Source organism: Leptosomus discolor, chromosome 5 (genome assembly GCF_034619465.1).
Source record: "Leptosomus discolor isolate bLepDis1 chromosome 5, bLepDis1.hap2, whole genome shotgun sequence".
NCBI classification, from domain to species: Eukaryota; Metazoa; Chordata; class Aves; order Leptosomiformes; family Leptosomidae; genus Leptosomus; species Leptosomus discolor.
Genome location: NC_141395.1, coordinates 68,009,305 through 68,033,757, shown reverse-complemented (window position 1 = coordinate 68,033,757; position 24,453 = coordinate 68,009,305). Strand labels below are relative to the sequence as shown.

General features: G+C 38.8%; 1 protein-coding gene across 3 annotated transcripts in view; it reads right to left on the bottom strand.

Annotated features, from left to right (window-relative positions):
* The window catches only part of COL14A1 (collagen type XIV alpha 1 chain), a 121,771-nt gene that overhangs the window by 5,897 nt on the left and 91,421 nt on the right, over positions 1–24,453 (bottom strand). For all 3 annotated transcript variants that reach the window (XM_086466166.1, XM_009947615.2, XM_086466165.1), the window contains 9 exons: positions 22,054–22,107; positions 21,557–21,652; positions 20,283–20,336; positions 19,150–19,203; positions 10,710–10,763; positions 9,708–9,779; positions 7,827–7,862; positions 7,330–7,396; positions 6,655–6,843 (listed from right to left, as the gene is read on the bottom strand). In XM_086466166.1, coding sequence (XP_086322292.1) covers positions 6,655–6,843; positions 7,330–7,396; positions 7,827–7,862; positions 9,708–9,779; positions 10,710–10,763; positions 19,150–19,203; positions 20,283–20,336; positions 21,557–21,652; positions 22,054–22,107 — 676 coding nt within the window. The remainder of the gene's footprint in view (positions 1–6,654; positions 6,844–7,329; positions 7,397–7,826; positions 7,863–9,707; positions 9,780–10,709; positions 10,764–19,149; positions 19,204–20,282; positions 20,337–21,556; positions 21,653–22,053; positions 22,108–24,453) is intronic.

The window sequence follows — 24,453 nt, the reverse complement described above, 5'->3', positions numbered from 1 at the left end:
AGAATGGCTCTCTAGCCTGACTGCACAAAAATTTACCAGGGAGAGGAAGGCCTTGTTTCAGACCTTATTCCAAGATGTAATATCCAAAACACAGAGGAATATGTTCATCAAACTGGACTGCAAACCCCTCTCCCTGTGGTGGCAGCAGGTAGGAAAGGAATGTGGCTTCAAATTCCCTGAAATTATGCTCTAACCATTTAGCCACTGGAGAAAAGCTGGAGAGGAACTAGCACCACCACCTCTTCTATCAAGCCTTCTTCGCATCTAATCTTCCTGCTTTCTGTCTGGCTCATACACCGCAGCTTTCCCTTACAATTAAATTAGTTCCTACCAGCCTTTTGCAGGTAGCTAATGAGCAACCTCTGGCCAAACTACAAGAGTACTAAAATTGATGAAGCTGCAGCCTTGAGCTAATACGACCTTGTTGCTAAGGAAGGGCTCAGCAGCGTGTTAATACAACCACTTTGGTGATCTCAGATCAAGAGCAGAGTAAGTTTGTGTCTGACCGCTGTGTGCTAACACAGTGCAGTACACCCACCTTGCCTCATGGTGGTACGAGGTACCTATTGGTCTTGTACAGACTTTCGGATTACAAAGTGCCCAAAAGGTATATTTCAGGAATTTTATATCCACTGCCTTTGGTGGCCCTAACTCCTAAATCTCGCTGAAGGTCAATGGGTCTTAAGTGTTTCAATTAGGCATCTTGAAATTTGCTAACACCTTTTCTCCAGGGATTCTTAGCAATGTAATACATGGGATTCCTGCTGTCAGAGACTGTCTTCCAAGTCCGGTATGAACCTCCTGTTTGCAACCCAGCATTTGGTTAGCAGAGATTGCTGTTTAGGTCAGAAGGGCTATCCAGAACCTTTGATGAATGATTGCATTGCACAGCATACATAGGAAGCAGTCCTAGGTGGCAGATACATGCTCTAACCTACATCTATATTCTTGGGGGCACCTGCCAAAAACACACATCATCTGGGATCAACAGCTGAATTCCACCCATTTTAAAAGCAAATTTCTCAGGCAAACCTCTTGTCCTGCATTCCAAATGCAGTTTCCAGATACCTAAAATGTGCTTAGCCCTGGCTTGCTTCAGACATCTGGAGGGACTCCTCTGTTGCATTCACTACTTCTGCTGCAGGCCTTTTAACATGGTAAACTCATCTAAACTGTCTCTTACCATACATGCCCTGTAAGGAAAGGCAAAGTCTGTATGTGTGGATTGCTTTGATCATCATAAGACTGTCCCATGATAACCATCTGGAATCTACACAGATGTTGAATACAAGAACCATTGCTTATCCTACTGTACAATAACATTGCATGGTGACTTCAAAGACAATGGCCACAATGTTTTCAAATCCCAGACTTTCATGCACTCCGTTATTATTCTTTACACACGCAAGAAAATACACCTATGCGTGATGCTCTCAGAATAAACTCCAGTAAGAAATGATAAATATGGAACAAATCTGCTCGGGCTAAGAATAAAATGTTCATTCTGGAACAAGTTATGAAGCTTTTGTGCAGGGCTAACCTTCTTTGAAATCACATGGATATCAAGTTCCTAAAGCAAACACACCGCAGGCCAAGATACAAGTCTGCTTCTGGTTTCTTTTAGTCTGATTTCCAGGAAAGTTTACCCAAGTGAAAGAGAACATAAACACTGAACCAAGAACACCCTACTCCTAAGGCAAAACTCACGTGAGTTAAAATCAAGCACTCTATGGGCTTCCCTAATGGACCAAAGCTCTTCAGGGAGAGTTAGTTAACAGATTCACAGACCTCTTGGTCATAGTTAATGGTTCCCTCCTATAAATGACACAACATTCAAAATTCACCCATTTCGCTCTCTATCAAGGTCACCTTTGCATTTCATTACAGAACAGCTTACAGAAAGCCACCAGACAGGACATCACTCTCCATGGAAGTTACTGCAATGGTTTACCACTCAATGCAACTACCACAATGGTTAAAAGTGTGTATCAGAATTTGTCATTTGAGTCAGAATGGCTTCAAATTCTGGTAACTTTTCATATTTGTGCTCTGTTTCAGCAATACCATCAAGCTGTCTCTCCCTTCACACTTTTAATGTCTTGTCCCCATCCAAAATAAGCAATGGCTTGGGTTCAGCCCCGTGGACATCACAAGCAACTGAAATCATTTACTTCCAATGCTCTGTTAAAGATACCTCTGATAGCATCAGCGATTGAAAACAAAACCAAGATCATGAATACATTCTCTAGCAAAGAAAATTAAATGTCCATGTTTTCTGCACGAAAGGATATCTTAGGTATTGCTTATCTATTTTTGTCTTTAAAAGAATTTTGTCCTTTGACAAGAACTGCATATTGCAATTAAGAAAAATTAAATTGCTACAAAAAATTTCCTTTTTTCAAAGATGTTCAGTTGTAAGCATAATGTATAATAACACAGGGTAATTTATTTTTTTTTTTTAATCCAGATGAAACTAAAATTGGAGATAAAAATATTTAATTGACTCAACTGGCAAAAGTTACATTTAACTCCATTGGAATTTTGCCATGAGAGCTGTAAACATGTGGCCTTTGATAACACATGTTTGACTAACTCTTTCATATGAAGCCAGGAAACAAATATGGATGAAGCTGTACTTGAGAATAGTGACCTTCCCAGTGACAACTTAGTTATTTACTGGATTTTAATCATAGTGGAATGGAGTGAGTAGCTGTAAGTTTCGTGTATCACTTCAGGACACATCATAAGAGCAGAAGCCCACCCAGTAGAAGAAGAACTGCACTTTCACAGCATCTGAAAGCTAGCAGTGCCTCAGCATAATTTTTACAATGGCTTTTACATTTTTCCTCAAATTTGAGAAAACTACCCATGTATTACAAAAATAACCGGAAAAAAAAAAGATGGAAAAAACACACTGGATCTTTGCTTTTTCATATTATATTATTTCACAGAAGTCCAACTACTTCCTGAGCACTCAGAAGCCAGACACTAGTTATTTAAGTCACACTTCATAAACACAATATCAAAACAAAAGATGTTCAAACTATCTGAAATTAAAAGAGAAACCAGTGCTGTGAACTGGTTAAAATAAAAACACAGAGGTGAGTGCTGTGAATAATTAGTGTTTGGGTTCATTTTTTTCCAAACTCCTATAGTTATGCAAATACGTAAGAGAGCAAAATTCCAGTAATTTATCTGGGATTAAGTACTGTTGGGGACTGGTAGCACAATGTGGCCTCCTTAATCTTTAAATCACCGGTCCAAATCAAATGGCCTGTTGGGGCACCAATAAAATGTTAACGTTGCTGACAAATACTGAGTTTGCCAGAGATGTTTCTTTTCACGTCATTGGAAAAATAGAACAGATAAGACCCCACATTGTACAGCTAAAACAACAATCAACTAGGAGAACTAAATAACAAATGTCTTAGTGTGATCCTAATCCATTCACTTATGTCTACACTGGAAAAAACAGATCTCAGCTGGCAACACACACTGAGTACTGAATCTGTCAAGAGGATGACTTATCCTTTCTCACCGAGGTGGCCTTTTTTGGAAGGAGCAGCTCAGTATGTTACTAGTGAGAGAATACATCCAGGAATGGGACACCCAGGACCTAGAAGTTCAAGTGGAGGTTTCTAGCAAAACTCCAGGACACTGTCTCAGTCCAAGCCTCCTTCCAAAACATCTGATCAATGCTTGGCAGGGCGACAAGGTAAACAAGGGAAAAGAAGCTATTGGCCAGGCGAGCTAGCAGGGAAGTTCACTGGATGTCAAGATCTCTCACTGCTGACATTTTCCAGGAAAGCTCTCTGTGGTGCATGATTTCTAACCAGTTCCACACACTGCTTTCAGGAGGTTCCCCTTCTCACAGGCTGGGATTGAATGGGTGGTGGGTAGGAGGTGAGCAGGAAGAACCATCTAGCCTCCCCGCACCTTTTCTCTTCCTGCTCTGCGAGCACCTTGCCACTCAGCTCAGAGGCAGTAACGGGTTCTGGCAGCAATCTCAACAGTTTGCGGGGAAAAGAGCAACCCTCTACTAGACAAACAACGGGTCTTTTTTTCGTTTTACTGTCTATCACTTTTAGCACGGACACTGCTGTTGCAGTGTACTTTCCGTACTTAAAGGTGGAGGCTGACTTTTCAGAGTTGCTAATCTGGCACTGGTTTTGAACATTAAATTGACTTCATATACAACCAAAATGCTGATGACATCAGCGAAAAGAAACACATTGTTCATAAAGACTTCCAAGTGGCTGGCTGGAATTCTTCAGGGCAGGACTATACATTGTGACTTGCTGAACAAGTTAAATACAAACAGTGCTTCAGAACACAGCAAGGAATGGAGTCTGAGTCCATTTACCCACCTCGCTGTAGTCTCTGGAAACTAAAACCCCCTCCACACAGAAGCAGAGCAATTTTAATGTGCTAATCTACTGTATGATATGTAATCAGGAATCAAGTGACAACTGGGAATGCGCGAGAAACTTCCAATCAATCTCCTCAAGCATGAAAAGCTGGTAAAAATAATTCTTACTTTTCACTGCTGCATTTTGGGGTTAGCTTAGAGACATTCCTTAGAAATAGATTCTGAAATATCCCAAAGATCTATACAACTGAAAAGGTACTTTCTGCTAAATAAACTGCTACTACATCAGGCACATTATCAGTCTGAAATTTCAGTTGCTTCTGAAGAAAATGAATCCTCAAGGACTAATAAATTGTTCTGTAATGTTTCCTAGGTTCTGAATGAGCTCTTTCCTCCTCCTTCCAGGTTCTGTGCAAGGGTCCAGCTACATGAATGTCCTAAACCCCATTTTCACTCCAAAGACAATTAATTTGTCTTTAAGTTTACACATAGATTCTTCTTTTCTTAAAACAATCTCATTTTAAGCTATAAATACGGCAAAACACTCCCAACATTTGGCATCACATTTTATGAAAATCTGCAGAGCGCTCTAGCTGACTGATTGTAGTTCTTGAAATACACTTGATAAGAGTTTGCTCTCTACCAAGTATGAAACTCCGCACAAGCACCACCTGCCAAAATCAGTCCCTTCTAACATCAGTTATCTATACACAGAGGAAAAGATATTATTTTTTTAACGTGTTTTTACCCTTCCTGTACTCACTCTATTGCCAATGCTGCTTCCCAGATATTAATATTACCAGCAGTCCGTTAACTCACATCATGTTTCATTTAAATGACAACATCTAATTACTCTGTGATTTCATAGTAGTACAACATGTGGGTCTGGGCCTCAGCACAACAAATACGATGGAAAATCAATGCTAAATGCCACACAGCTTTTCTTTTCTGTAGCCTGGCACTTTGCTTCCTCCATTCCTGAAGCCCCAGCAAAATACTCTGTGTGCTTAAACATCTCCTGCCCAAGAAGCCACTTAAAATACACTAGTACTTTAAGTAACTACCCTGAAATGTGCATTCAGTCTCTCCAGGTTACCACTTTTCAAATCAGTTCCTCACTTGCTGTCTCTTCCAATTTTCTTTCCTACTTGCCTCCCACCCCCTCATTCCTCCCTTTTTCTGGACAGTATCTGGTCTTTGCTCAGCTGGAGCAGGCAGCAGTATGACTGAGAGGCTAGTACCCTAAACCTTGCCTCTTTTTTCAAGATGATAATTAGAAGTACAGCCTGGAGGGGAAGAAAGGACCCACAGACTCACAGGCTCACTCAAAGACTTTGTTTTCAAAACAACGCTTTAACTCTGGCCATCACAGCTACTGCGAACAGCAGCTATTACACTTCTGAAGCAAACAGCCTTCATAGCAATGAATTTTTAAAATCCCAGTTAGCAGATTTTGTAACAGCAACATCAATTCATCGCTCTTGAATATGACATTTGCCTCTTGGGTTTTTGGTCACTTCCTCATGTGATAGTCTTCAAATCACTTTCACAATCATAGCTCTATTCAGTACTACCTCTGTGAGGTTAGGGCTACTCTGGTACACTGCAAATTGCCAGGGCTGAGCAGAGAGAGAGTAAATCAAAACATGGAGCTTGTTTCTTTATTAGACAAGGCTAGAGGAGGAAAGGAGAAAGGGATCTAGCCTACCTATAAGAATACATAGGAGAATTACAGTAAACGAACAGTTAATTGTATTACTTCTCTCTGATCTCACCATTTCCTCTCCTTGATCCTCTCAATCCCTCATAAACTAGGATTTTTCCCCTCTTCTTATCAACCTTGCTCCTTTCAGACTATCATAACTTAGAAATCTTAACATTGATACATTTCAAGTTTAGCAGAAAAGCTCAATCTTTCCCCAACACAAATCTATCAGTTTTGCAGGTTTCTCTGAAAGCTCCTTTGCTTATACATTTACAGCTCCAACTCACTTCAAAGTCCTACTAAGATGAAAGCATGATGTGATAGGATGTGCCCAATTAGATGCCACCAATCTTCAGCAGTTTAGGCATTAAACCTCTGTCTGATCCCGCCAAATCACATCTGGAAAAGCCTGCATTACCTTCATGACAGAGTCTCCAGAGCTTTCATTATGGTCTGAGTTAAGCTCACCAATCAACTTGTGAAAAAATGTTTTTCTCACATTTAGACAGGAGGCAAAAGCCATCAGAATGTATTGAGAAAGGGAGGTAATATTTTTGTGTATGCAAAGGACAAAGCATACCTCTTTCTCCTGGTCTTCCTGGTTGACCAGGACTTCCTGGAAACCCTTGCATGCCTGGTGATCCTTGCTCACCCTGTGGCCCTGGAGCCCCTGGCCGACCTGGCTCACCAGGAGGTCCTGCGATGGTTCGTGTTGAGACAGACTGGCTTGGAATCTGGTTCAGGATTGAGTTATATCTTGCCATATGGCCTGTCATGAAAAAAAAAAGGTCATCATTTTCAAGTCACAGTGGTTCAGCTGAGTTTGAACAGAGCGCTGGCAGGTCCTCGAGGCTGTGGTCTGTCATGATTTAATAATATGAAGTTGTGCACTTGCTGGTGGAGAAATAGTAGTTTAGGGAACACACAGACAATGAAGAACTATTGTGTAGAATTGTATTTCGTTGCTTTGGTGGGTTTTCTTTTTTATTTTATGCTTACAAAAATTCTAAATTGTTACAGCAGAAACTTCTGTATACTGTAATAGCTTGGAGACAATTTAGGCTTTTTTTTAGATGGCTGATACTAATCAGCTCTAGTTGGATATAAATCCAGTTGAACATAAATCCTGACTGTCTAGCCTAAAACAAACAGATCCCCTTGGATGCTTTGAAAAGCATCACAGTTGTAAGCAATTGTGGGAGGAAAAGATCCATTCTAGAGACAGAAGCATACGAACTTACATTGATGTACTTACCCTGGATGAGTTGCTCACACACTTGACGAGCAACAGCACGCACCATTGCTTGGGACTGGAGATCACCCTGGATGACAACCACAGCAGTGTCATAACGCAATTTTTTGCATTATTTCTGTCTTGAAAACACTTAAAGCAATGAAGGACATTGATTATACCTGAGAGATTACATCCCTACAGATGAGAAAAAAAGCCAAAGAAATTTTGCAGTTTCCCTGGTTCCCACTTCTGGTTTTAGTCAGCAAACAGAGGTCTGAGAAGATAACCCTAATGGGAGATTTCGGGACATGCTTAATGCCACATACTTCTCACCTTCAAAACATTAATGTAGCTATATATAAGACAATGTCTGGAAAAGAAGGAAAGTTTGCCTGATTGCAGACAGAAAATTATTGTGCCTGTAAACACAGAGAAGCATAAATTGTTGGAGAAAGCTTTTTATGACACAGAAGGTCAGATCAGAAAAAAAATGGTGGCTAACACGAACATAGACTTACCCGCTCACCCCTTTCACCCTTAGCTCCAGGAGGACCCTATGGAAAGATTCAATACAAAATTAATTCCCATTTAGTTCTTGCTCAAAACTTTTAACCCCTAAACGCTGTCTCCCTTGCAACACCACAGTAAAAGGAGAAAAACTAAACAAGGAACAAGGTTTCACGGGGCTATGTGACAATAACGAATATACTTTTTCCATTTCAGTACTCAACAAAATGTTCACCTTCAGCAATTACATGGAGAGAATGACTTTCTCGGGGGTTTGTCGCATAATGAGTTCTCTCATTTAAAATGGGAGCAAGTGCAGGCTACATGGCATTTCACATGGCTGAAATGGGTCTAATTATCATTGAAGAAGAAAAGGCTGATGTGAGACAACATATCGGTCTGCAATTTGTAGCATTTGCTGCACCAAGGCTCTGCATCCACTAGGAACAGGTTGTCTGGGGCAGTTACACCTTCACCAGTGGAGGTTTCTGGGGTAGGCTAGACATCTCTCAGAACTCTTGAAGTAAGGAAAGATCTGCATGAAGAGGTAAGCAGCTGACTGATGCATAGTTAAAGCACAGCTTAGTCTATCCTGGGAAAGAAGAAACTCCTACAAGGACTGCAAGATTATTTCTAGGCCTCTTGTCTATTACTCTACCTTTTGGGAAAGCCAGTTATTGAAACTCAATAATTTTTCACCCACCTAGCTGCTTTTTCAGAACTCCTAGAGTCTAAACATTCACAGCAGAGGTCTTATATGACTCACAGGATTAACTACACTCTAGGAAATTTAGTTCAATATCTGGAACATGTGTTTGGACAGGAACTGAATAGTCAGCATGTTATACATTGATAGTAATAAGTTCCATAGCTCATCAAATCTCCTTAGTTGATTTCATGATTATACGTAGAAACTATGCAGAACTAGGCATTGGATTATTATCGTTGCTTATATATCATCAGTCATTTCATTTCCACTTAACAAACAAAAATACTTGCATTGGACTAAATCTCCAAAGCAAACTGAATTTGGAAAAAAAAATATTCTATTCTACAAATTGAGACAGAAGTACATACTGTCATATTCTGATGCCTTCAAAAATTAAATAGAACATTCACTGGAAAAAAAATGACCAAGTGGTCAAATGTTAAAATGTGAATACACAATATTATCTGAACTATTACAGAGAAAAAAAGGTTGACTGTAAATCTTCTCTTTTATGTATTTTGTACACTCATTTTATAGTTGCATTGCTTTCTTCTAGTTAAACTGGTTTTTATGTAATAAAAAAAATAATACCTGAAAGACAAATTTAGTATTAGAGGTTACCATTACTTAATTTCAGTACAGAGGGTATAATTTTCCACTCAATGAAACTGATGGTCAAATTTATAACAACATTATAAAAAAAGTCCTGATCATTAGTCAGTTGCCCTAATGTAAACCAAGAGTAACCAGGAAAGCCAGGTTTTTATTCATGCAATATTTTCACAGTTTGAAAATCGGAATAATATTTTGGGAATATTCAGGTTAAGAAATAGCATACTTCAATCTCCTGGGAGTTGCTTGAAGTGCAAAGGAAAAAAAAGGAGAAAGTAATTACACACAGACTACAAATTCACATACTGCTATGTTTTCAACTGCTGTGTTTTAAATCTTGAGTTTTGACTCTTTAATCCCTATATTCCCAAACATTGTATGTAAGATCAACAAGTAAATTTAATTGTGAAGAATGAACAAAGACAGACCAATATGATGTTTCACTTAAGCACTAACTGCAAACAGTTCATAAGCTGTAAATATTGGCGAGTTCTGTAAAACAGTGAAGCCAGGATCAGAAACCTATTAATGCACAACAGTAAATATAGCAATATTAATTAATTTTACTCACAGGAGCTCCAACATCACCTTGGGGCCCCTGGCTTCCAGTTACACCTGGAACACCTGGAGCACCAGGTATGCCCTACATGGAAAAAGAGAAAGAAAATACTTAGTGGTGACGGCAATCAGCATCCATGAATCCTGATGTGAGAAATCACTGTGTGATGGAGAGAAGTTCACAAAGCAGACAGTACATAGACAGTTCTGCCAGTTAAAGAGCAAAAATGTTGGGAGAGAGGACTAAGAAGTGCATGTTGCAGGAAAAAGAGCACCAAAAGCACAGTTCTCAGGAAACCACTTGAGAAAAACGGACTTGTGTTGCTTGCTTTCTGGAACAGGCATGGATTGCTGAACCACAAGACTAAATCCTGTGATGTTACTACCATGTTGTTCAGGGGTGATGACTCAAAAATTCTTTGTAAAAAGAACAAGATTGCTTAGGGAATACTCAATACCATCAGCAGTTTCACCTAACTTCTTAAATCTATCAAGAAGGCGTTAACCTTGCCTAACTGCCCTAGCTCAGAAGGATGAGCCAGATTCTGGAGGCAACATGTCTCACTCTGAAGGCTGAATGTGGCCTCTGCTGTCTTTCTTTCTGAGACCATCTGAATACCTGCAGTCACCTCCAGACCAAGTGAAATTTGGCGATTCACTTCAACTAACAAACCTAATTTGAATTTCTTACGAAAAGAAAGTCTTGTTTCAAATGTTAAGAGCACTCATTCCTTTTATTTAGTGCAGTTACTTGACTAAGAACAAGCTATCAATCTATTGATGGAACAACTGTCTCCCCTTCCCAAGGGAGACGTTTTTTCTTGAGCTGAGTAAGAATGGAAAGAAATTACACTGGACAAACAGCTCTCTGCCAACCCTGTGCGTCATGAGAATTTTAAGTTCCAAGGAGAACCCTTGGCCTTGGCCTATCCACTGAAGTCTAGAAAACAGCGACCTACAATCCCCCAAAATCCTGCTGACTTTTACAGTAATGAATTCCATGGGCAATACTCACCATTGGGCCAGGGGGTCCTTGTGGGCCCGTGGGTCCATCTTTGCCAGGAAGGCCCTATAAAAGAGAAATATATGCAACTTTATCAGCTTTTTATATGTACTTCATGAATCTCTTCCAGTCCATCTAGAAAACTTTTTCTTTTTTTTTCTTTTTTTTTCTTTTTTTTTTTTTTTTTTTTTCAATTAGTAACTGGTGGTAGTAGTTTCTTAGAAGAAAATTCCCTTATTTGCCCTGGGGAGGGTTTATTTCTGAAAAGGAGCTATAGCATAGCTGATACTTTTTAAAAAATCCAATTAGTCTCACAGTACTTTTGAAGCAAAAAGCAGCAATGTGAAACTCTTTGTACTGACAATTTTCACCTCTGAGTGAATTTCACATCTAATACTGCTGTAGTGGAGTAAATGAGAGGGTTTGCTGTCAGACTTCTCTACCACAAGATGGGTCACACATCTACATCTGCTCTCACTGGTTGCAACTACCCACAGTCCCACTGATTAAGTGCTGAAAGATGGCAATTGAGAGTCTATCTCTTTGCCCAGCAATACTGTACATATGTCCTAGCTATCACCAAGGTCCTGATTCAGGAAGCAGCAGGAATGCTCATGTGGTTTACATTAAGAACGTGCTTCAGAGCTTCCAGAAATGAGAGCCAAAACTTAAAGATAACTTGGAAACTGGAAAGCAAGCAAATCATAGAAAAAAGACTGACCAGATGTAGAAGGAAATACATTATTAATAAAGTATTATTGCAAATTAAACAATATGCACTTTTTGTATCCACATGCTATAAAGCATAGGTTACTGAACAACCTGGTGATAAGTCAATTCTTTAACTGCTACACAGCCTAAAAAGGAGAAATATGATCTCATCTGTGGCTCAAGACCAGAATATGGAGGTGAAAGTAGAAGGAAAGAGAGGGTTTGAAATTGTTTATGCTGACACACGCTGTAAAGAACACACTAGGCCTCAGTACCTCAGAGCTTAAGGGGAAAAAAAAAAAAAGAAAATCACATCTTTTAATTTTGTACTTTTTTTTCCTGAAACTTTATTTCTAACATGGTTTTAGTAATGAATATAGTGCAAACTACTGGTTTTATGCTTTACATAATTTGGAAACTATGATTCAAACCTGCTATCATATGGCATGAAGAAAACAGTTGGGAAATATTATCTGCCATGTACCTGGAAAGGATTTTTTAAAACTCCACCAGAAGGGTGTTTTGATGATAAAATAAGCCACATAGTCAACTCATACTATGTCAACTATGCATCCTTAGTCTTGATAAGGAAATACTTTCCTATTTCACACTGTAGTCAGATGGTTCCTGAAGCTTCAAGGACCAAAGCAGGTCCCCTGTCACAGTAAGAACTAAAGCAAATGTAACAGCTAAATGGCATTGAAATAAAGATACTAGTAGTGTCTCTATCAATCACAGCACTTTTAAGACAGATACAGAGAAAAGATGGGAATCCCAGCTCAACTAAATAGATTTGCAAAGGAAAGTGTGTTCAGCCTCCAAAATTGGTGTTTCCAGAGGAAAGAGAGAATGGTATAAAGAACTTTGAAATGCATTAAAATTACAAAATAGGGTTTCTGATATTCTCTGGAAGAAGCACTTAGTTATGAACAATGGTCCAAAAAATTCTATGATAGCTATTCACAGTTTTACAATAACACGGAAGTCCCTAAAAGATAATGCAAACTAGACTTGGTTTTGTAACAGGAAGACCTATGGAAAGACTTACATCTTCATATTTACAAGTATGTTTCACTTTTTAAAGCAAAGATTTAAAATCTGCATTTATTTTTGATCAGTCCTAAAGCAGGGTGAAAACTGGAATGACCCTAGTAAGGACTTAATTTAACTAGGAGGAGGGAAACGGAGAGCTTTTCACGGACTTCTAGGTCTGTATGAACTCACACACACTTCTAAAGAAAAATAACGCTCTATGTTCCTCCCTTTTCCCATCCAAGTCAAAGAGTAGAATTACCAGTATGATCAGAATTACATTTTCTTTGAATATATTTCACAATTTATTTCTTCTGAGCTCTATTCTTACTCTTTGCTGCTCAAGAATCATCTCCTGTCTACTTCTCCTAGGATTCATTTCTCTTGGCACTGTGTCTGTATCGCTTGCCCACAAAAAATTGTCTCCTACTGTATTTGTTAATGTGAAAATTGCTATTTATAAATTAAATCAAAGAGAGCTTTGGTTCACGAAAGGGTATGGCAATACCTATTCTCTCATGCACGTAAAAGACCAAAGATACTCGTTTGTGCTGCCAACAAGGTTTGAAGATGATGTTACTCAGACCATCCGATGGCCAGAATGGATCTGATACTCATTCTGAACTTGTGAGTAGTGAGCAGAGATTAGTAGGTACCAGGAAATTGGCAGGAAGACTGGGAATGTATTTTTTCTGGCTCCTTCTCCCATTATTTTTGGTCTGTGTAATGTAGAAATAAATAAAGCACTGTGAGAATTCACTACGTTGTATTCTGAGCACTGAAGCCTTAAAGATGTTATTTACTCTTCCATTTATTGAAGCCTCCTCTTTGCTTAACCACCTCCAGAATGACTGGGCCAATTACACAGCACAACAGCACTTTCTCTCTGATGCAGCCACATCCAGGATAGGAATGACTCTGTACAGAGCCACTGAATCTCCTCCATGGAGCTGCATGTCCAAGGGCAGGATGGGACAGATTTTGATGTGTGACCTCAGATGTAGGGCAGTTTGGAATCAAGACATATATTATTTTGAAAGTTAACTTAAATAAGGACATATTTTGCCAATGTCATGAAAAACAGTTATGGAGAAACAGTGTAGCTATAACAGAATTTTTATAAGGGATTTTATTTGCCAGATACAAATGGCATCACAGAAAGTAAGCACCACATAAATCCCTGTAAAACCTCAAGTCTGCTGAAGTCAGTACTGGTGCTGGCCTCACTATAAACTCTTAGCTTTTGGTAGCCTGGAATTTGTTTGGGGTACTCATGGAGAGGTGATTTTTCAAGTTGGACTAGATGCTGGCAAAACCTAAACTGAAGCTACTGAGCCCAGGCTTGAAAGACTTTCATGTACAGGCTTTAAAAAAATAAAAACAAAACACTGCAGCCTGGGACCCATGACTGCCTCATCTTTTTTTTTTTTCTTTTTCTTTCTTTTGTCTGATGAAAAATTCAAAACCAAATGTTCTTCTTCTCAAGATAAACCACTGTAACCATCAGAGGAATGTTACTAAACACTATCTCAGTGTATTAATCTAAGATGTAGCTTGCAAAAGATTCTGCACTAACATGAGCTATTTTAAATTAAAGCTAACACAGAAAAGGAGCAGAAATGTGTTACTCAGAACACACAGCCTTTATTTAATCAAAATAGGCTAGTTCTGTCTTAACACACAGTAATGCTGACTTAGTATTTCCTATCTTCCTTGTGAAACTACCAGTGCCATCTACAAGCTAATAGTGTAAATTAGAAATTATTTTACTATTAATTCTTCATCATTTAAAACATATATTCCTTGCATATCTTTTGTTAATCAGTCGCATGTCTCCTCCAGGATTTGCAGTATGCTATTAAGATTAATATCTGGAAGATAATACTCCTTTCATTGTGTATCTGTGTCCCTTTGACCATGCCTTTGCTTGTACATTAAACAAATCCTTAGAGAAAAAGGTGTGAGACAGCTCATATCAACATCCATAACTGCATTTCTGTGGCTTTGTGGAAGAGAACCAGTTCCTAGGGGACAACAAGTCGAACAGGAGTCATCAGCATGCCCTGCAGCAACGGCAGCCAACTGCAGTCTGGCTGTAGGAGCTCAGCCAGCAGGTTCAGGGAAGTGCTCCTTCCCCTTTATCGAGTGACTTTACAGCTACCTCTGGAGTGCTGTATCCAGTTTTGGTATGCCCAGTACAAGACAGACTGACATACTGGAGCAGGTCCAGCAGAGGGCCATGAAGATACTCGGGGGCTGGAGCACAGGACATATAAAGAAAGATTGAAAGAAGTGGGTTTGCTCTGCTTGGCAAACTTATTGCTGTCTAAACTACCTGATCAGAGGCAAAAGAGATGTAACCAGGCTCTTCTTAGCAGTGCACAGCGATAAGACAAGCAGCAACAGACAGAAGTGGCAACAGGGGAAATTATGATTACATGTTAGAAAGAAAAGTGTTATAATGAAACTTAATACTGTCATGGGTTGCCCAGAGAGGTTGTGGAATCTTCATATGTCAAACTGTTCAAGACTCAACATAGACCTGAGCAACTTGATCTGATCAGATCTGTTTTGAGCAGGCTGTTGGACTTAGATGACCTCTGAAGGTGCCTTCCAACCTTAATTTTATGATTCTATAAATCCTGCTAAAACAGCGTGCATCTAAACTGCCTGCTGGAAATGGCTTCTGATCTATGCTATCCCCTGAGCAATGTCTTGAAAGAGTCGGCCCAGCCCAACACTGACAAGAGGAATGACAAGCATTACACTGCATAGGCCACTAGCCAATGCTCAACACCATGTTCTGGTGACTTACTAGTCTATATACAAAGGCTTTTGTCTCACAGCTGGTCTCTTTGCCCTCCTGCTCTCAGAGTCAGCTGAACAGGAGCCGTCAGGAGCTGAAGAATTGTTTAAGAGACTGAATAATCTTCTCTATCAGTTAGAGGTATCTCACTGCAGACCAGCATCTTCAAGCAGGATGAGGCAGCATTGGTCAATGCTTCTGGACTCCAAACTAGATGCAGCAGCTCAACAAGAGTTTTAACTCTGTGGTCCCACCCCTAGCAGACATATAGGGAAGCACATCCAACAGAGCTTCCTCCAGAACTTTTTAACCTGCTGAGGAAGAACCGTACCTCTTTGCCAAGGAGAAGTTTGGCCAGGAGAAGACACCCCTGAGGAAATCACCAGGTGACAGTGAGCAGTATGGCACAAGAGATACAAACTTGGGAGTCAGAACAATGGAGATCCCTCACTATATTGTGTCACCAAGAAGAGCATGCTTGCCACTCAGCAGGATCTATTAGGCTTCTCTTGTTGCAGCTATGTAGATCTGTCCTCTCGAGTGGCCTGCACTTCACAAGAAAAAACAGGGATTGCAATTGTGACCTGACCCTGGAGAGCAGCCATGGAGATGGAGGAAAGCAAAGATTTTTCCCTCCCTCTACCTGCACAGGTCAACAAGGGTCGGTCTCAGTCTGCTTCCAAACTTTATGCTCTTGGTTGAAAGAGGCGAACTACAAGCACAAGAAAGTCCAATTACTGTGTGCATATTCACCAGAAGCATGATGTTGGTTTGGAATCTCTTGCATATGAAATTCAAGCTATATCTTTCAACATGATATGCTTGGGAGAGTTGGTGGAGAAACAAAATCTGTTCTCTTTAGTAAAACCTCTCTATATTGCCAGCTACAACTATGGGACAGCAAGAGAGGACAACAAACCACCACAGCCCCAGCCATAAAATAAAAAGAAACCATTTTGTATTTTATGAAATCTTTTTTGACACTCTTTCACTACTAGAAGCTGAGGAGAGGGGAGGGGACTGTTCCTCGTGAGGAGTCTGAGATTTAGATTCAAACCAGTTACCAGACAGGTATAAAATATTATCATGCATATTCAAAAAGTTTGCTTTATTATCAGAGAACACATTTTTTACTCTGATTCAACCTTCACACAGTATTTTTATTACGTCCCACTCTTTTTCACAGTGAGGGTATTTCATTATGAAAACGATCTCTGTATGAATTTACACAATTGACAGGGCAGATACTCTATTTCTTAATAAGGTACTAAAACCCAAGAAAAAGTAATAAACCAGAAACTGAAAAGCAGAAGTTCGGAAATATAAAAAGAACCTTTTTAGACTAATTGCCTATAACATTAAGAGGAAAAAAAAAAAAGACCTTTTCTCATCTAATCTCAACAAGAAAAACAGAAACTATAAACACTACAAATCAAAACAAATAGGAAGGAAAAGAACTGTAAAAGTGAAGTGATTCCAGCTACCAGCGATTGGAAGGTAAAAATATCCATTCCAGGATTTCTTGAGTCTAACATCACTTTATCCCCAGTTCAGCAAAGTTCTCGTAGATCTCCCAATATGTATCAGTTCCTGTGCTTACCTTCCATTAAAATCAGTGTAATTCACCAATCTGTTCAAGTACTTTAAGCACTAGTACCACTAGAATTAAAATATTTAGATGAACAATAAATAAAGAGGAAATGATAGCTAAGCTGAGAATAACACAGAAAATCTCAGTTCTAGTAATATATCAGCTATAAACCAGTTTGGCATCTTGGCTAACAGGAGGAAGCCCAACAAAAGGGAACATTAAACAAAAAGCAATTTACTTCTCAGGAATTTGCCAGTTCCCCTTTGCTATTTCTGCAGTTATGCCCATTAGAATGATGCCTTTCTCAAGCACTTGGCCTTCAAAGAAACTGCGGTGAAATCATTGCTTTGAATCTTCACCCATTAAAAGCAATTTTGTGTTGTCATAACTTCACAGGAATCAAACGAGTTACAACACCATAAAATCAGTATAACATAATTATTTGTTGCCATAGAAATAATTACTGCTGGACAATATTGCACAAGGATCACACAGAGACAATAACAGGCTAACAGACCTAATTTTATGAGGTCTAGGCTATTTATCAAGCTCCTTTGATTAACACCAGAAGAAAGTGAACACATGAACAAAGCATTATTACCATATCTATAAAAACTGGCAGGTTTTGTAATTGCTCTGCCTTATTACAGAAAACACTGGGGTCTTCTACAGAATAAGCACTGCATGACCTTCCCAGGCTGTATCAAAAGCTTTTGCTGCACTAGTTTTTCTGCTGTCTTTTCTCAGAAATACCATCTTCCTGCAACAATCGGCTGACTTCCACATGTGGGAAAACTAGACCACTTCTGAACTGCTAGCTGACATCAAGACATGGCTGAAGGCCTCCACTGCTAAATATAAAGTTAGCTACAGAGCAATGTAAAAAGGCAGAGTTGTTCTCCTTGAATTGCAGAATGCTCAGTGTCCCTTGTGACCAGGAATGCAGGAAGAGGAGGCACAGACCACTCACATGTACAGCATCAAGCACCAAGTCCCCACAACCCAGCTATGACCAAGATTAGACAGCATAGTCACAAAAATGCAAATGTCCATCAGGCTCCAGGTCTTTATTAACCTGGAGGTGAACAGGTGACACCAAGCTTGGGGAATTTAGGGGGTAAAATTCCAATACAGTCAAAAAGACAACAGTAAAAACATGTAAAAATGAGCTTCCGTACAAAAGAAGGCATCACAGTATTATACAGTAGGAAAAGGAATACATTTACTTTCATATTTCACCACAACTTAATTAAAAATTAGAAAGCTATTCATCTGATTAGAAGGTTATTCATCTGATGATAATGTGCTATTGTTTCTTTTAATAAAATTCTTTTATTGATTTTAGAGAAAAAACATCTATGCATTGCCCAAATTCTACAGTAACTTCAGTGGAACTACTTCTATACACAAAGATATGCCAGCGCTTAAATTCATAATAGTGAGCTTCAACACATATTTCGCTATAGGGATGCTTTTTTATAACAAGGTCTCAGATTAATGCCAGAAATCCAAAGAAGGTCCAGATTTCTCTGAAGTTCAAGTTACACCAACATATCCAAAAAAGATCACAAATATGTAAATCTAGTTGAAATGAAACTTAAGCCATATTTAATAATGAACTTCTGCTGTAGACAGTAACCTAGTACTATGCTAATAACTTTCCAGCGCCTGACTAATAACGAAACAAAAGTCTCCCCAAGGAAACAGGGAGGAGGACTTACAGGTTTAACTGTACACACGAATACGAAGATTTTTTTTGCTGATTCCTAGGCAGGGTGTAAGTATCTTAATTTTTTCTACCAGAAGCAGAGTAAGGTTGACCAAATGTAGATATTATTCTTCACGTTTTCCTTGTGTCAGCAATTTCGACAGGTACTGTTTTACATTCAGTATTGAATTCCCTTGTAGTTGTCTCTGTTATTCATTAATTAGCTTGACAGCAGATTTAGATCATTACATTGGATTGCATGCTAATTATGTACCATTTAACCACCATCTGATTTTAAACGTACGAGCAAACGGACTAACTAGCAGCGCTGGAAACGAGTGACATCTGCTCCTACCAAACGCATTAAACGCAAACAGTGTGTGGCTCCCCAATACACGTCCAGTATTTCTCAACCCTGACCTACCAGATGGAAGGATATTTCAACCTATCTCTGTCTTCTCTGCTGATTGGCACAGAGATATGAGTCTTCAGAAACGATAGAATACAAGTGACAAACTATAATAAATCAGCCACACTGGGAAACATACCCATTATGGAACAGAAACTCTTACAACAAATGCAAAACTTGTTCATTTTACCTTACCCTTTGACCTTGAGCTCCATCTCTTCCAGGTGAACCTGATGCTCCTGGGACACCCTAAGGAGTAGCAAATGACGAGTTAATAGAATGCAACTAAATCACTTTTCAGTGAAACTGAATGACATGCTTTTGGCTAAAAGTTTTGGATAAATGGAACTAGGGAGTTCAATAATGGCTGGTGCCATAGAAGAGATTCAGTAAAGAAAGTATTTCTGTGAAATTATAGATGGCTAAACAGACATTGTTAAAATGCACAGACTTCATACCCCCTCACTACAATCCTGTGTTAATAACATTGACAATTTTGTCAAGTTAGGCTTCCTGTGCCACTAAGCTGAAAAGAAAGCTTGATTTCCTACATTATTCCCATGTTGTGTCATCAGTACCTTAACCTAAGTTACGTCCAGCAGTTCCCCATTGTTCAGATGCAATGTCACTCTCTGGCTCAATGGCTGCAGAACATCAGCCTGGGACCATTACTGCTGTGGTCCAGAAGGCTAACAAAACTATTCATGAGGAAAGGCTGTATAAGTTTGCTATCCCTAGCACATATGAACAAGAGGGGGAAATCGGATAACAACCAACAAATACTGGAGTGACAAAAGCAGAAGAGGAGCATCTCAAAAAAAGGAAGAGCAAATGATCCTGGAAAGCTGCAATAAACCGGAATGTAATCTCCAGACTAAATACCAGACACCAAATGGAGTAAGATTCACTGAATACTACAGCTTTTTAAGATGCCAATCTTGTGAAAGATGGCATCAAAAAGATTAAGTGCCTGATCTGTCCTCCTAGATAATGGCAGGAGGAAGGTAATAGGTTTAAAGTGAAAACAAGCAAATGCTAATTATTCACCATGTAAACAGAAATCTAAGAGTGGATAGTTTCTCAGTCTATAGAGATCCAACTTCAGTGTTTAACAAAGTCAAGAAAGTAACTGGTTCTTCAGACCCTGAATGATTTGGTCACTGCACACCAGTATACCATAGATTCCCAGTTCTAAATCTCCATTCAAATTCACCCTGACAACACACTTCTCAGCCGTTTTGGATATGTGCCTTAAATTCAGAACAATGTCATTTCAACATTCAAACTTAGTTAGTAAGTGACAGGTTAAACAATAACTTAGTGAATACCTGCAGGCCAGGAAATCCAAGATCTCCCTTCTCTCCCTTTTCACCTGGTGGCCCCTGCAAATTAAGAATCACACATAGTAAACCAAACACATGGTTACTTTCCTATTTTTAATAGTTCCTTTTAGCTTCTTTAGGAAAAAAAAACAACCAGCCAAACAATAAGAAAACAGACTACTTTTCCTGCTGAAGGCAAACCTATAGACACCATTTGTAAATGAAGACTTTACAAATGTAGAAAACAGAGGAAAAGAAAAACCCATTTAAAAGACCTCAGAATTAACCTGACAAAACTATAGCCATTATGCTACAAAAAAGACAGTTTTTTCTCCTCAAAGGACTCTGTTTCTCTTCAGCCCTCAGAAGTATTTCCTGTAATGATGAAACCAATGGAAACTAGATATGCTTTTACAGTACATACACATGAAAAAGATATACTTTTCTAGATAGTAAACTAATTTTAATTAAATTTTATGCAGAAAGACTATTTCTCTACAAAATAACTATTCTTATAATTAATGTATTCTGTATTATTCTCTGGTGACAGCATCATCAAGAATAAGCAGTTTTGGTAAATCATTTCATTATATTGTACAGTAGTATCATATAGACTGGATAAAAAAAAAAAGTATATTATACCGTAGTTCATTTGGAAAAAATGTCTAGCCAGAAAAGATATGTATCTACTACCTTTCAAGGCTTGTGTGTACCCATCTGCCAGAAACATATATGAAATGAAATTAGTGCTGCTAATTTCATTATTCTACCATCCTGGTTCATTATTCTACCAATGTGTCTTTATGATGAAATTCTAAGACTTATTTCACAACAGCATTACAATTGGCCTAATAATTTCCTCTGATGATAGACTCTAACTGTAGTGAAAACTATTGCTTAATTTTGGCAGCAATATGGTGTTCTTGCTTGGGTATACCTGTCAAGTCAGAACTGATCTGCAATAAGCAATACCACAACCAGAAAGAGATAAAATATTAACATTTTGGTTTGGGGCCATGTTACAACCCCTACTGCAATTTTTTTCATTTGTCTCCAGGCTTGTATGCTAATACTTGGGTCATAGTCAACTTGAGATCAAATCCCTCCAACTAACTAAAAGCTGAGATCCAAATACAAACAGGAATGTTGGCACTGAACCCACATCCACTCTAGGTTAAACCCAAATCTCTGATCAGGACACCAAAAGATATTTTGGTCTAGCCTAAGACATATGCTGTTCAAAACACAGGAAAGAACCCTATTGATTTTATAAGTCTCACTGGAAGCCCTTGAATAGAAAGTCCACTGGGTCCTTGTGGTCCTGGAGGTCCTTGTGGTCCAGGAACACCAATTTCACCTCGAGGTCCATCTGGTCCCTAAAGTAGCACAGGACATAATTTAAACTCTTATCATATGGACAAAGGCAGGTTCTGTTTGAAGAATTAAATACCAATAGACTCAAAAACATCTGAAATATGGGTTAACATTTGATTGAACGGTCAGGGTTCAATTTAAAACTGCCTGGTTCCTTTATAAATACAAAACCATGAAGGTTTATGCTGTGACAGCAGCATTCTGAATTTTGTATCTTTTATCAAGGAACAAACAGGACAAGCAATTGTTATGAAAAGAGACACACCAAACGCCAATGGCATTTCACTATGCTTTTTCCTCGGCGACATCAGAGACAATCTGGAATTCATTTCAAGGTTTACATGCAGCAGAGATAAACCAAGAACCTGTGGATCTGTCAACTGTAAAGTGCTGTACAAAGTACCTTTGGACCTGGATCACCACGATGACCTTTGGCACCTCTGACACCTGGACCACCCTGTGAAGCACAAGCACAGGACTTGCTGAAAACCAAAACTCTCAAATATACAAAAATGAAATCCAGAGAAGCCCAAACAGTTCCCGAATCAGTGTTCAGGAATCAGTGAATATCCTGTTCATATCCTTCCACTGAGTAATTAAACTAAGAACATACTTAAGTGCGGCCATACACAGGAACAGATTTAAACACAGATGTGACTACTTTCTAGAGCCAAGAAGGCACACCAAGTAAGCATCAAAGTAACACTGAAAGCTACGACAGGGATGGAAATGTATACACGTGGTCATGGGTTCCCCTCCAGTTGCTGAAACCTCATGCACACCTGTCTGTTCTCCCCAAGATCACCACACTGTTAAAGGCTGAGTTTCCAATGACTCAGGAATATTTTTCCGTCAGGACAACTCCAGGATCTACGAGACTTACCATGGTTTAATTTAGAGCTACTCTAAAGTAAAATAAACTTTTGTCCATTTTTCTCTCTTTTGCTTTCTTCAGCTGTGCCTACATCTGTTAATCATTTATTAACCAACTTTTTTATTAGTATCATCTGAGACACTGGAGTTGCATATATCTATGGATGGCTGCCATGAACATGTTTTGCATATATATGCTGGATGTGCTTTGTCCTCTAGGACAGCATAAATAAAGATTTACTTTTTTTCCCCACTTTTTTCAGATCTTCCTCTTACTCCACCCTGAGCTATATTACATAATCTCTTGGCATATGAGCTGTACAGGGATTTTGCCCTTCTTTGTACTCAAAAAGGACCTTGTACAACCAGGCATCATAACTGAATAGTGTTCTTTAGAGGCTACAATAACAATAAGTACTTTTAAAAATAAGAGCAGTTACATAAAAGACATAAAAATAGAAAATATGCTAATCAGATGAAACGCATATGTGGTCTCTATGAGACTTTAAATAGGAATGCCAATAACAGAAACGTTTGGAAGTACCAGAGTACCCTTGCTCTTCCATGGAGGTATCATGATACAGTCTTCATATGTGTGATCACAGAGCAGTTTTCTGTTCCTTTTCCCAGCTCCTTCAGTCTTCTCACTTCCATCCCACAGCTCTAAGGCCAAGATCCATCCCATCACAGTCAGCTCTGACCCTAAAATCTCATCCCACGCTCTCCACAGAACTGTGTTCCAGTTGCCAGGTCCCACATTCCAGGTCCTCACATTTCTGCATTCCAGCCCAGCAGCTTCCCTCTGCCCTTTCTCCTGCCTCTGTTTTTCTCTTACCTCTCTCTCAGATTAAAAATTCCTATGCAAATGCTCAGCAAAACAACTGCAACTTTTTAACATAAATAAAATCACATTTTTCTCCCATTTTGTTCTGAGAAACAGATTTCTTTTTTACTGAGTAATGACATATATTTAAAAATAGCCTGATAATAAGCTATTAAATCATATGCTTTAGGAGTTACACTGAGTTTGGTACACTTATCCATGTTTTAAACCCAGTAACGTTTGCTTGATAAAAGCACAAGTTCCAGAAAAACATTGATTTAAGTTGAAGACATCACAAGAGCCTCCTCCATTTTTCTAATCAACTTGTTTTGGTGGTTATTCCCCAGCACTACTAAGCTTGTGAGACTAATTTCAAATTTTTCATTTCTTTGGCTTCTACTTCTAGCCAAGAATTCTTTTTATGCCTTTTTCTCTTATTTTAAGAAACTTTTTATTAGCCAGTGCTTTCCCCCAGAAAGAGTTCTTAAACAACTATTATCAAGTAACCACCTTATTTCTTTTTAGTAGTTAAAACCTATGAAGCAGTGAAAGCTTTTCATTGCAATTAAATTTCTCCAGTCTTCCAATATTTTTTATCTCCTTCCTCATCTTCTCCCGTTCTAAAACATTCCTTTCAAAATGCAGGATTCAGGTTTGTGTGATATCTTATTTTTACTTTGCGTGGGGAACTTCAGGCAGCATGATGAAATTCTGGCAAAGATTAACCCATAAAAACAGTATCCCATAATGAAATCTGCCAGATAATCTTAACTGCAAACGATACTTTGTCTTACCCAAAATTACCCACTTCCTAAAGAGCTTAAAAAATATTTCCAGAGATACTACCCCAAACAAAGGGAAGCCTTTTATTTGGAGTATTTTTGTCTAATGTCTAAAGCTGGCTACATGGTAGAATCCTGATCCCTTAAACAGAAAAATCCTTGGCTTAGAGTAAAGTCACATGACATTTTAACAACTTGGAGCAGTATTGACTGCTCTTTCTATCCCATCTTTCTAAGACACTACACTGAAATAGAAAGAAAGTTAAATAGTTGTCTTGTAGAAGAGACTAACTAGTTCCACTCTTTACACAAGGAACTTAGATAT